This window comes from Pectinophora gossypiella, chromosome 8, assembly GCF_024362695.1.
Source record: "Pectinophora gossypiella chromosome 8, ilPecGoss1.1, whole genome shotgun sequence".
Classification (NCBI taxonomy): Eukaryota; Metazoa; Arthropoda; class Insecta; order Lepidoptera; family Gelechiidae; genus Pectinophora; species Pectinophora gossypiella.
Genome location: NC_065411.1, coordinates 12,413,551 through 12,428,067, shown reverse-complemented (window position 1 = coordinate 12,428,067; position 14,517 = coordinate 12,413,551). Strand labels below are relative to the sequence as shown.

Here is a 14,517-nt window from a genome sequence, read left to right as displayed (position 1 = left end):
TTCCTCGTGGTATTAGGCTAGCTATATTAATTATGCGTGATCAATGGTGCTAATTCCTGTAAGCAACATCTTATTTTATTTTAAATTATATCTGTCATTTTCTTATCCGCCGAAAAGGAAAGGGACGGGTAATCGACAAGCATAAAATTTATGGAACACACGTCATTTTTAAGCACAAATCTAAAACAACCGTTTAAAAATTTTACATTGGCTAATAACCCGACAGAATTAAGTTGACAGCACACGTCAAACTGTTTGCATACCAGAGATACCTTTTTTATTCGCCCGAGTTATTCATTCATTTACTCATTCTTCCTAAAATTAAGAGCTGTGAATCATCCGTCCCTTTCCTTTTCGGCGGATAAAAAAATGACAGGTATAACTTAAAGTAAAATTAGGAGGTGTCTGCAGGAATTGGGGCCTGTATCAAGATACATAGCATAATAGTGGCATCATAAATAAAATTTAGTTAGAGAGGTACTATCGACATAAAAAACGTACAATAAGTACATAAAATCTATTGAACTTTAACATGAAATTAATGAATTGATTGAATGTAATGAATAATGAATTGCCAGAAAGCTCGGGGGTGAGGTAAACCTTGCTCAGCCGCTGGTGGGGAGCGGAGAGTTGCCGTTCTATATATACGTAGTATTATTATATGTTTCTAACTAGCTCAATTGAGAATATAAACGTAAGCTTATGTGTTAAATAACTCTATCTACTCCAATAGTAGCAAATAAAAAGTTGTTGACAGAATAAACCTAGGTAAAGGACAACATAAGCTTAACAGTATTATGAAGTGTAGGCTTTGACCTACACAGTACATGACCATGAACTTAAATATTATACCTATTCGCGAAAGGTAATATTTAGACATGACTCACGTCTAACCTACCCACTGGATCGTCCTAACAAGTTCGTACGCATAATTATGTCTACGGAATACGGGTTATTATGCTAAAATAATAATTCTTTTATTCCTAATTATTTTCCTTTCGACCGCTGTCTTTTATTAATATACGGCGTATGTAGTATATTTATATACGTATAGATAGATAACATATAGCTACATTTGTAGCATTAGAATAGGTTTTCTAATTAGAACGCTCCATAATGTACGGAGCATACTCTTTTACTCTGTTGTAAACAGCAAAGAAAGAACTCGGATCTTTTAAAAGTGGACTAAACCCTTTTGATGTACGATTAATATATTTAATTAAATAACTACAGCACATTTATATCTGCCTACATCTTTTCTAAAAGTGGTAGTTTTTATTCTAGGCAGACAGAACTGCGTAATTATTCCCGCAATAGTTATTTTTATATAATTTGCGTTAATTAATTATTATTTCCTTTTTTTTATCCTGAACGTAATAATAATTCTACCATTTTGGCAGGGTTATTATGATCACAAGTTATAATTTGCAGTGAGGTAATATTATAACACGTGGGTGTCGGTAAATTATACGTCAAAGGTCAGCGTTTTGAACATGCGATTGAATGAAATATTACTGTGAACATTATTGTCCAGTTCTCTTGGAACGGTGAATTGATTTAGTAGGTACCTACTTAGTTAAAAATAGCAACGGTTTACTTTTTAATGTTAATTGACTTTAAGCTAATTCGGACGCCTTCGGGCAGCTTAAATCTTAGTTCCTAACTGTGTTAACAAAATGTTATTGTTTGTATATGTGTTGTAGGTGTGCGAGTTGTGAGAGGGTGATGGTGGCGCGGGGCCGCAAGCGGCGCTAGGCGTGCGCTCGCGCCGCGGCCCGTGAGCGCGCGCGGCGCCGGTGTATGTACGCCGCGGCGGGCGGTGCCTCGCTTGCGGGCCGCAAGGTGTGTACCCGCCATTGCATAATATTATATCCTATCACATACAACTCACGGCGCAATGTGTTTGCGCGCGCTGCGGTCTATGAGCACGCGCGAAGCCGATATATGTACGCTCCGGCGGGCGGTGGCTAGCTCGCAGGCCGCTAGGTGTGTAGCCACCAGTATATTACATACTTTTATATAAGTACACACACACATACACACGCGCTACGGTCCATGAGCGCGTAAGGTGCTGTATGTACGACATTACTGCCATAAAAATATGCGGAACGAAGCAGTTTATCAATAGTTATTTTATCAAGAAGTGAGCTAAGATATTTTTTTTACGAGCGCTGATTTTAAATGACGAAGTAGCTAATACAGAATGTCCGAACATTGCACATTCTCTAGTCACGTTTGGAACTATTTTAACTAATGTAATTCTCTACTGCACAGGCGCGTCAGCACGGGCGGCTGCCCGCGCCGCCCAGCCCGCGGCCTCACAGCCCCCTCCACCCGGCGCCGACCGGCGTCCGCGCATACTCTTGCCAGCACTGGGAGTCACGGCTGCAGAATCCCCCGCGCCCGCTCTCCGCGCTACCTGCTGACCACGATGACTTGGCCGAGGTATATGGATGACGTCATGGTGTAGAACAGGGTTAGGCCAGAGCAGCACTCGCTGTCGACAGAGCCAACTGCAGCTGTCCACATTAGTCGACAACAGCTGTAGTTAGCTCTGTCGGCAGAAAGTCCTGCTTGCGTGTAAGAGCGTGCGCTGGAGTTGGCAAAAACATGGAGTCCTTGATTGTTTTCTTTTAGTTCTAATCGTTGAGAGAATCAAACAATAACGAACAAGAACAAGAATAGACAAAAAAGCGTGGTTGGTACACTGTTGGATTCCAAAATCTGATAATGTAACATAATGCAAGGGCATTATTTGAAATAGTAACTAGGTAAAAGATTGATACATACAATAGTAACCTTGCCATGTTTTGCCTTGTTCCAGTAAACGCTTTGTAGTACTTCGCGTTTGACGTTTTTAACAAAATGACGACACTGATGTAACCGACACGTCAGATGAAAAAAAAATAGAAAAGGCATTTTCGCTCAGATAAGATAAACACGAGAACATTAAAGACGGGATGTGTAGGCCATTAGAATTGGTTGATTGACACATTTAATTTGTTCAACCGATCTCTATTGGCTCATATACGTACGTCTCACTTCGCTGTTTTCGTCCACTTATATTCAAAGACAAACGCAATTGTACTCTCCTTCATTCAAGAAATATTTGATTTACGAACAACTTTACGAATAAACAACTTCGCCCGAGACAGAGCATGAGTGACGTCATTTTGTTCGCAATGTCAAACTCAAAGATACCTGACTTGTAATATGCCATGAGATAGATTGTCAACTGTTGTTGGTGTCTCGATGTCTAGAGTAAGCATGTTTGTACAAACTGGGAAGAGAGTGAGATGAAACTTTATTTTATTGCAATAAAGATTTTTTTTTATTGTATTCACAAGCTGTGTCAGTCTAAACTTGACACGAGCAGCACTTTACCGCCGGCAGCTACAGATGCATCTGTCGACAGTAAAGTTATTGTATTCATTATATACACACACCATCATCATTTACCATCTGGGGCTCTAAAAACACGACATTGGAGCAATTCATCTTCAAAGCATTATTACAAATTTGACATTTGCGCATCTAATATTAATTGCGCAGTGTTATACAAATGTCAAATATTAACATTGCTTTTTTAGGTAAATTGTTTCAATGTGGCCCCGCTGGGAACTTGGCCAAGTTGTAAATTATTTTCAAAAGTGAAAGTGATATTCATTGTTACTATTAATTGGTGGCAGTGATGACAATTGTACGGGTATTATAAGTTGCCTTAGTCAGAATCATTTATTCAACGAAATTATCATGGATAAACTCGTTGAAGGTCAATGTAACATTTTTGAATTTACGTCATTTCGCAAGGTGTTATGGCTGAGGAGAAGAAATGACAAGTCAAATTGTATCATTATACAGGGTCTCAGTGACATCGTAACGAAATCTTGAAGAATGACAGAGCCAATGATTCTGAGTTGATATCACGTGGAATTTTTCGTCGCAAAAGTACGGAACTGAAAATATAAAAAAACACAAATCATTTCATGAATTTTCTGGGAGGAGATTCCACTTGATATCAATTCAGAATCGCAAAAGTATAGAATTGAAAATAATAAAAAAAAATACATGAATTTTGCGACGGGAAATTACCATCATATTAACTCAGAATCATGATCTGAATCATCCCCTTCAGTATTTGTTACGATTTCACTGTATTTTAGTCATTTTTATCATTGTCACTGTCGCTTTTTGGAAATCGTTTGCAACTTGGCTTGGCTTGCCGGGAGTCTTCCCCATGTTAGATTGTGATCAAACGCGAAACTGTACCTTATATTATAAAAATAAAAATAGATTTCACGTCGACGAGTTTCACATTTATCACAAAGAAACGAAATTCTTAATAAGTACGATTTTTTATTCTACCACCATAAACAATCATAATATTCAACTTGGTGATAAATCCATTCCACGGTCTTTGCTATATTTGACGTGTGTAATCAGCATTTTATCTTGCATGCCATTTAAGCCATTTGATGGTTCTTTTGGCAAGAATTCCTCGAAGCTTTTGGTTCTCACTCTGTCCCCAGCAATAAAATATGAATATAAATGTTGTGTGTATTAAAGCATTTATTTGATGTCTTTTTGGAAATTTACTTGTTAAGGCTCTGAGTATGTACTTTATCGGTATTTATAGTTTTAAAGCATGAGTACATTAGGGAGACAATGCAACCATTATTAGTAAAGCTTTTGACGTCACTTTCGTTTTGCGTTTCGGCAACCTTCATTCACCTGCCGTGTTACCTGCCAAGTTGTTTTCTAGAGTGAGTTTTGTGTGTCAACGTCAGCAATAACATGTGTTTTTGGGAAGTGTTGTTAAGTGAAGTGATAAAAGTGGGCCGGCCATGAGAGTGCGATATCAGGCGGCTAGAAGCGTCCGGTGGTTGGAGTCGAAGAGACAAAGACTGCGACTTGATGTGCGGAACGAGACATGAGTGACTGTGCAACACAATAAACGATACAAAAACAAAACTAAACTAAACACTACGCCAAATTGCGCTTGCTTCCATTACGTATTCTTTTCTCACAAACATATCGTATTATAAGATAACGACCACTGTAATTAAACGTTCAATTTAGCTAATAATTACTTAATAATAGTTTCGCGCCTTTCTCGTGCCTATCTTTATCCAATTCTAAAAGCATTCTAAAAGTGAGATATTAACGAAAGTAATCAATTCTGTGATTGGACTAACGTAAGAGTGATATCGACGTTCGACGTGTAAATAATCTTTCTAAGTCTGTTTATAAATAAAAATAATTAAACGCTAGATAGATAGTCGCGCTAGTCGTAGTGTAAAACGAATTCCTCAATTACTATTCTAAGTTTAAAAATACGTTAGTGATTTAAAATAAGAACAAACTTTATTCGGCGAGTGTTCGGACACTGGTGCTTGATTTGGCCAGTGCGTGAGCGCAGGGTAGTGTTATCTGCCTGACGTAGGCAGTTTTGAGTGCGCGCGACTCCCTCGGCCACAAAACTGGCAAGCATGCAGGCAGCTCTTATGCTAAGGTCTAAATCGCGGGAGAGAAGAAAACAGCGTCTGAAGAGAGGGATCAAGCATGAACTTCCGAGCAATGTGGCCACGAAACAGATCGCACCGTTCCCGAGATATCCTCCTGCTTCTTGGGTATGTAGTACTTACTATATGTGGCCATAATATTTTTTGTCTACACTGACCAAAATGCAACACGATCAAACAATTACCTCTTGAACTATTTATTTTCTACCCGTGAAGCGTAAAGCTCCAGTTCGATACTGCCTATGCGTCTCAGGCGTTGAAAATAGTATTGTTTTCCTATGTTTTCTTTTTTGTCTGTGTTGTTGTATGTGCATTGCATGCTATCAAGGTATTGTGTCAATATTACTTATTTGATAGTGTTTTTATAGTCCTAAAATATAGCGATATAAAAGTGAAGCATTGTGTTAGTGAAACTAGATTAACTGAATGAGCTGTTGTGTTTTTTATAGGTGTGTTGGTAGTAAATAAAACGTTTGTGTAAATGTAGGCATTTAATATACTTAAAAACGATACAATACTAGGCTTTGTCAAGTCATATCTGACTCACTTTGTTGCACAAATATAGTTTGCCTGTGATGGCATTATCTTCTTGGCCGGATAAAAAGGGAGGGCTTTAAGACAACTGGGGGAGGCTGTTCAGTTGAGTGCGAACCTCGACTCAGGACGTCGTCTGAGAAGATTATATTATATAAGAATAGATAATTACAGATAACCTTAGACAATTACTTTGGTCCTATAAACGTGTGCGAGTATGATTACCAAAGTCGTCGGGTTCCGCGACTAGGACTTTACTCAACAAAAAGGAACTAGAAATTAGTCGAAACACAACCTATTACTGAGGAATTATTTGGTCAGGTCAATTCGGCCCCGCGGTAGTAATAAAGCGATCGCATGAGAATAAGCAATCTCGGGGGTATGTCGACTATGCCGGCAGAGTGCAGCCAATATGTTCGGCAACATTCTACTCAGCTTACAAACTGCTACCAAATCGAGGGCTATTTCGATAACTTGTAGTCTTACTGCTGCTGCTTTTAAGGTTCAAGAGAGCTTGAAAATCTTAAGAAAGTTTTAAGTAAGTTTGAATAACAGTCTCCGTGGTCCAGTGATTGAGCGTTGGACTCACGATTCGGAGGCCCCGGGTTCAAATCCCGGTATATATAGTACATATCAAAAAAATCACTTCGTGATCCCTAGTTTGGTTCACATTACAGGCTGATCACCTGAGTGTGCGAAAGTAAGATGATCCGTGCTTAGGACGGCACCTTAAGCCATTGGTCCCGGTTACTACTTACTGATGTAAGTATGTAGTCGTTACAGGGGCCTTGGGCGGCTCAATAATAACCCTGACACTAGGGTTGATGAGGTTGGTATTCCACCTATACGATAAGAAGAAATATGAATATATAAGGGTGGGGGACGACCCAAGAAAGTGTGGGTGGATTTTGTAAAGAAGGATATGTGTGTGAAAGGTGTGAGTACTGAGATCACGACTGACAGAAAATGAATGGAAGAGGAATACATGTTGTGAATTGGGGTAGTCAGAGGTACAGTATATGTATTGCAAGATGAACTAAGTACCAGCACCTCACCGAGCTTTCTGTTAGACTGTTTCGTGATAGGTAGTTAGCCGATAATAACGAAGGAGTAATACAGAAGGAATAATATATAAGGGGTAGTATATATGGGGTATACACTACCCCCACATCTCCCTAGCTACATTTTAGTCCCATATAATATAGGCGAGCCTATTTGCTACTAACCGGACAGAAAAAATCGTGTAATATGCGGAAGAATTTGTTTCGCTGGCACCATAAACGTAACATACTACATAATTTGCCGTACAGTCTATTACAATCTCACATGAATGAATGAACGCGAGCGCACTCCATCGCTCAGGCTGCAATTAGCTAATAACTACGTCTGCTAAATTAAAATTGCTGTTGCAATGGGACTGAGAGATGGTTTGAAGGTGAAAGGTGAGACCATTTCATTCAGGTCAATCCGTTTGTAATTGCCAATTTGATTTTATACTTTTTTTCTTTACTGCCAGTGCAGCAGAAAAGTTGGGATTAGGTCTTTACCCACGGAAGAAAGAGGAGCTCGGTGCGGTGGCGCAGCGGTAAACGCACTCGGTCTGCGATTGTTGAAGTTAAGCAACTTTCGCAAAGGCCGGTCATAGGCTGGGTGACCACAAAAAAAGTTTTCATCTCGAGCTCCTCCGTGCTTCGGAAGGCACGTTAAGCCGTTGGTCCCGACTGCATTAACAGTCGTTAATAACCATCAATCCGCACTGAGCCCGCGTGATGGTTTAAGGCCCGATCTCCCTATCCATCCATAGGGAAGGCCCGTGCCCCAGCAGTGGGGACGTTAATGGGCTGATGATGATGATGATGAGAAGAAAGAGGATGGAAAAGCCCTAACGCGCATTTTGTGTGAAAACTGCTGTCCCCGGTTCAACCCCGCTCTCTTTTACTACTACTTCTGCAAACAGATAACAACGATAGCTCGACTTCTTCTAAAATTCCATACCTAGTTTACTGGCAATATTTATTTTATATGATAGACTGCAATTTTCGTTTTTAGCTTACCTGTGATAGGAAGGGTAAAGGAATTTGTCCTGCGAGTTATAATGCACAAGACGACCTTTTAATATACTTACTGACTATCGCGGATCTCCGGGCGTCGTAAAGTTTGTGGACGAGTGTAGTGCAAAGTTGAAGTAAGAACTATTTGCTCATACTTGTGTGGCACGCGTTTCGCGCTCATTTTGCCTTTCCAACCTCTTTTATTCCGTGTCTTTTATGACACAACTATGACATTTATCTTTATATATTTTTTAACCCCAGACCCATAGCAAAGAGACGTGAAATTAAATAAGTTAAATAGGTATACTTTATTCGTTGTAGAGTTTCATACAGATCGAATTAAAAAATATTTATTATTATTCCACACTTACTCGTATAGTCCTTCACTCAACCATGTAGTGTACGAATATTAAATAAGTGTGAGTTATAATTTTCATCCTTTTGTCTGTTTCGGTGCATGTAACAGACGGCAAGGGTGTGTGTGTGTGTGTGTGTGTGTGTGTGTGTGTGTGTGTGTGTGTGTGCGCGCGCCATCGTAGCTCCACAACGAATGGTCCGATTTGAATGCGGTTTTTCATGTAATAGTTGGTATTGGCGAGAAAGTTCTTAGATATAAACGAAGGGTCCAAAGTCGGATGATGATCACGGGATCATAGGAATTCTAGAGTAAAATGTACACGGCCGCCGAGTTTGGGCTAGTTTGATTTGTTTTGATGGACATTTATTATTCCCGATATGATATTCAGGTAAAATATTATAAGTAGAACATTATTACATCATTTTTTTAAGAAATAATAAATCTTTTTACTTTTCAACATACAGTTAAAACTACAATTTAAAACTAGCGTGAAAAATTGCAATTTATTATAAAATCTGTTGAAGCAAACCGTGAGGTCGTGTTAAGTGATTATGCTAACTAGAGGTGAACCAGGCTACCAATTTAAGCTAATAATACGGCTTTAATGCCAGAAGCTAATTGGCTTAAGATGTAAAACAGTTTTTTTACTCCACTCCGCCTACTTAAGAAGTAATTAGCCAGTGTATTTTTATTTTATAGAGAATTTTTCACTATAACGAATTAAAAAAGCGTAGCGTGAAAGGTGAAGCGTTGGTGGATCACCTTGCGATATAAATATACAGGGTGTTAGTGACATCGTAACGAAAACTTTGAGGGGTGGTTTAGGCCATGATTCTGAGTTGATATCAAGTAGAAATTTCCGTCGCAAAAGTATGGATTGGAAAATAATTAAAAATAAAAGAAAAATTTTCATGAATTTTTTGACACGAAATTCCACTTGATATCAACTCAGAATCATGGTCTGAACCATCCCCCTCAGTATTTGTTACGGTGTCACTAACACCCATACCTACTTATATGGCTACCGTATGTACTTGTACGGGGGTGTAAGTGTCATCGTAACGAATACTGAGAGGGATGATTCATTTGATTATTCTGAGTTAATATCAAGTGGAATTTTCCATCGCAAAAGTATAGAATTTAAAATAATTTAAAAAAACTAAAAAAAAAACATGCATTTTGCGACGGAAAATTCCACTTGATTTTAACTCAGAATCATGGTCTGAATCAACCTCCTCAGTATTCGTTACGATGTCACTAATACCCAGTATACTTCTGACTACCCCAAATAGTGTCGTCATAGAAAAACATGACAAAATATCGAATTAATTATTACGTTTTTCTTTATTAAAATTCATAAATAAGTTAAATAGAAAAATAAAACGTTTTTTGTCACCTTCAGATCTTTTTTTATTTAGTAATCAGAATGTCATAATTTATAGTTAACCTAGGAAACAACCTTATTCATTTAATTATTTTGCAACGTACCAGTACTTACCTCTCACTGTTGGTCTAACAGAAAGCTCGGTGAGGTATAGGCACTTAGTTCATCTTGCGATGGAAGTACCTCTGACCTGAATTGGGATATAGAGATACATCAGTTTGTAAAGTCAGCCACGAATCGTGTTATTCGTGAAATCCTAAGTCTATCGAAACAGGTCTAAATGGCTTATTAAGATGAAAAATGTGTTATTTATTACTCATGAGTTTTGTACTTTGTTATAAAATTGTTTACGCTAAGCAAAATCTTCCTCAACTATCAAATGTACATATTGATATTGAACACAAAAACAGCAAATTGCCGGTAAAAGTTTTATTTGTAGAGCATCAGTTGAAACTCGAGTTCTAAAAGTCAACGTAGTTTTCGAAACACATTCTAAAGTTGTTAAATTCGCTTGCAAATGTTAACATAGTGAAAAACTGGTTACGGAATGTTTTAGTTTTGCTATTTGCGTTGCGAAGGCTGTATAAGGCGTAGTAAAGAAAATACGTAAGCTAATCCTAATACCATAGTAGGCTTAACATACAGTGGTTCTATTTCCTTAATGTTCTTCATGGCCTCCGTGGTCCAGTGGTTTGAGCGTTGAGAGTCCCGGGTTCAAATCCCGTTGAGGAAATATCACAAAAATAATTTTGTGATCCATAGTTTAGTTAGGACATTACAGGCTGATCACCTGATTGTCCGAAAGTAAGATGGTCCGTGCTTCGGAAGGGACGTTAAGACGTTCGTCCCGGTTACCATTTACTCATGTAAGTAGTCGTTACATGAGCCATGTTAGGGGCCTTTGGCGGTTCAATAATAACCCTGACACCAGAGTTGGTGGAGTCGGTATTCCACTTCAAAGTCCACACGACAGAAGAAGAATGTTCCGCAAATGCGTCAGAATTTGAATTTAATTGTAGTTTTGTTTCAATTCCCGCGGTTTAAGTACTAAGATGGATAATGGCCTTGATTCCTGCAGAAACTTCCTAATTTTATTTTAAATTGTACCTCTCATTTTGTTATCCACCGTAAACGAAAGGGACGGATGATTGACAGTTGTTAATTTTAAAATGAATGAGCAAATGAATGAATAACCCGGGCGAAGCAAATAGGCATCTCGCACGATGTGTCCTGTTTGACGTGTGCTGTCAACGTAATTCGATCGGGTTATTGATCAATGTAAACTTTTAAGAAGTTTGTTTAAATTAAAGTTCTGCATAAGATTGTGTGTTCCATATTTTTTTGCCTATCGATTAGCCTTTAAAATGACAGGTATAACTCAGATTGATCGATTGGTCGCCAGATTGTGTAGTATCTTTCGTCCATGTGTGTAAAACTTGTTTTGTATATTGTGTGCAATATATTTGTATTGTATAATTTAAAATAAAATTAGATGGTGTGTACTGGAATTAGTACCATTATGTTCTGTACAGTACAGTCATAAGCAATATAATGTACCCACTTTAGGACTCTGACGCACTAACATATTTGACATTTAGTGAGACTTACAGTTCAATTTGTCAAAAAAGTGAATGTGACATGGTACCAAACTGTATACATGTATTAACGCTCGTGACCGTACAAGTGACCATGCTTTCACTGGTTTAGCTAATTAGTTATGACCGTATGAGTAGTAATTCTTAGGTAAGGACATAAAATAAAAAAACAAACCGTTCGCTGGCTAACCACCCGTAAATATTTTTTTTAAACATATTTATTGTCGAACAACTCATACTTTTTAAATTTCTGTAGCTTATCAACGTATATATACCTAGTTGAGGAAAATAGCTGCTAGAAGTACGGCACAGGGCACTAGAGGTTTTTTCTTTTAAATACAGTAATTTGGCCATCCATGTAATTATGTTTCTTGTTCCCATCACCGTCTTTGTGTGCATAGCTTCCCCATAAACTACCAAAATAAATCCTTTGAAATATTTCAACAGCGGAACATAAATCATCTGTACATACCTACTCACTCGTGCTTAGTGTGGTGTATTAAATATTCATATTGTAGCAGCAACAGTTGATCTTGGCTGGTCGAGCATGCTTTATCGGCTATTGATTGATGGATATAACTTTGAGGAAATATTGTTCTTTTGTTATTAACCTTTGCTAATGTTAGCTAAGTTGGTGTAGCTACTCCACTATCATTTAAAGCGATTTTTTTCGGTATTTAAATAGCAGACTTTGACGATACGATTTCATTTAAAAGGTATTTCTTTTACCTTTGATGGTTGCTCTTGGCCCCAGACTTGCCCGAAGGCATTGACGAGGCCTAAGATGGAGCGAGCTCACCTAGAAGGTGCCTGTTCACTCCGGTCCACAAGGTGCCTGTTCAATCTGGCTCTGGTATAAAAAGTAAATGAGAAAATAACAAAATTAAACTATAACAATGACTACTTGGTTATATAAGAGCATTTTACGTATTTAAAAACTCTTGTAGTTAAGAAATTGCTGGCATTTTTAGTCAATCATCGTTATTAAAGCTCATCCCAGCTCAATATAGGGTGGTGGTGGATGTTTTGACAATGATTAAACACGGGAGTTTATCGGTGTGTGGAGATTAGGTAACCGAACCGCCGAATAAATAGAATAATAACGAATAACAGAAGAAGGTAAAGCGGCGTTCTTTTCTTTACAAGGCTATTCAGTAAATGAGTAGAGGCATGTTTGTTCACACGAACAAAGTTAAGTCGTGTCTATTTTCTTTATGAAGCACTAGCTTTTTCCCGCGGCTTTGCTCGCGTTAAATTCGGAATAACACGTTACCTAAATGATAAAAATGTCTCTAGTTATTGCGTAACTTGTAATGTATACCCTCATTGATTTAAAAGATGTTTTGTTGCAGTTTCTTGTCATTTCTTCTCCTCAGCCATAACACCTTGCGAAATGACGTAAATTCAAAAATGTTACATTGACCTTCAACAAGTTTATCCATGATAATTACGTTGATTAAATGATTCTGATTCACGGTTCCCCTTTCATGATATCATTTTTTGTATCTTGAAAACTGCGAAAAGTCCCGTATAAAACACATCACATCACATCCTCATTGAAGGGGTTGGAGGCAGATATCCAAAAAAATCATGCACGATTTTTTGTTAGTCACAAATCGTCCATGTACCAATTTTAAGCTTTCTACCCTGAAAATTGCGGAATGCTCCGTAAAAACTTCCAGCCCCCCAACTTTATGGAAGTGGGGGGTTAGAAAGAGACAAAAAGCAGCCTATGTCACTTTCCATCCCTTCAATTCATCGCTTCAAGGGATGGAAAGACGGAGAAACAAACAGACAGACACACACATATGCGTGCACATATATAATTTATAATATACAGGGTGGCCCAGAAGTTCAGGTTCAAAATGAAAAATTAGAAAGAGGGGCTCATTAGCTACCAGAAACACCCCCATGTATGTTCAGCAATTATTTACGGTTTAGGAGATATGACCCATTTTGTACCTTTTTCTAGATTTTCTACCTTACTTCAGAAATAATCATTTTGTCGCTATCCGTTTCTTAATAATTATTTTATTTTACTTCACAACTATGCCTAAGTCTGTGTACCGCTCAATCAAAGATAAATCAAAGTGAAATCAAAGATAAAAACAAAGTTATCGGAAGTCAAAGTGAGAATTCGACCAAAATTGTTACAGTTGTTAAAACTTCGCCGAAGAATAATAAACACATGAGATTGTCATGGACCCTGAAAGTATTTCTAAAAACTGTTTTATTTAATAGGCTTTTAGAAACATTCAAAAAAAGTACCCTTAATACGGGCAAAAAACTAAGTAATTAGCCCTCAAAGATTGCAAGACAGACAGATTTGAAGGAAAATTTGACATTCTCATACAATGTAGCTGCTACTTTCTAACGTTGTTAAAGGTGTTCAAAGACACATTTTCCATTAAAAGTAAATAAAAATCACGCTTATAATCGCCAACAGGGTAGACATAGCAACAATCCGAAGACAAAACTTGCAGTCACTTTTGGTGTGTCCTTGAAAGTATTTCTAAAAACTGCTCGATTTAATAGGCTTTTAGAAACATCCAAAAAAGTACCCTTAATAAGGGCAAAAAACTAAATAATTAGCCCTCAAAGATTGCAAGACAGACACTGTTGGTGATTCATGGTATCCAATAGTATGAATCACCAACAGTGTTTAGGGATAACTTTTTCCTTGAAATCTATGTCCCTTCATTAAAATACGAATACCAATAGTGACTGCAAGTTTTGTCTTCCGATTGTTGCTATGTCTACCCTGTTAGCGATTATAAGCGTGATTTTTATTTACTTTTAATTGAAAATGTGTCTTTGAGCACCTTTAACAACGTTAGAAAGTAGCAGCTACATTGTATGAGAATGTCAAATTTTCCTTCAAATCTGTCTGTCTTGCAATCTTTGAGGGCTAATTACTTAGTTTTTTGCCCGTATTAAGGGTACTTTTTTGAATGTTTCTAAAAGCCTATTAAATGGAGCAGTTTTTAGAAATACTTTCAGGGTCCATGACAATCTCATGTGTTTATTATTCTTCGGAGAAGTTTTAACAACTGCAACAATTTTGGTCGAATTC

At 37.8% G+C, this 14,517-nt stretch overlaps 1 protein-coding gene across 1 annotated transcript in view; it reads left to right on the top strand.

Annotated features, from left to right (window-relative positions):
* The first annotated feature begins 1,800 nt into the window (after nucleotides 1-1,800).
* Nucleotides 1,801-14,517, top strand: part of LOC126368659 (uncharacterized) — a 43,905-nt gene continuing 31,188 nt past the window's right edge. Inside the window, exons 1-2 of the mRNA XM_050012749.1 lie at nucleotides 1,801-1,842; nucleotides 2,275-2,445. Of these exons, the coding sequence (XP_049868706.1) occupies nucleotides 1,801-1,842; nucleotides 2,275-2,445 (213 nt within the window). The remainder of the gene's footprint in view (nucleotides 1,843-2,274; nucleotides 2,446-14,517) is intronic.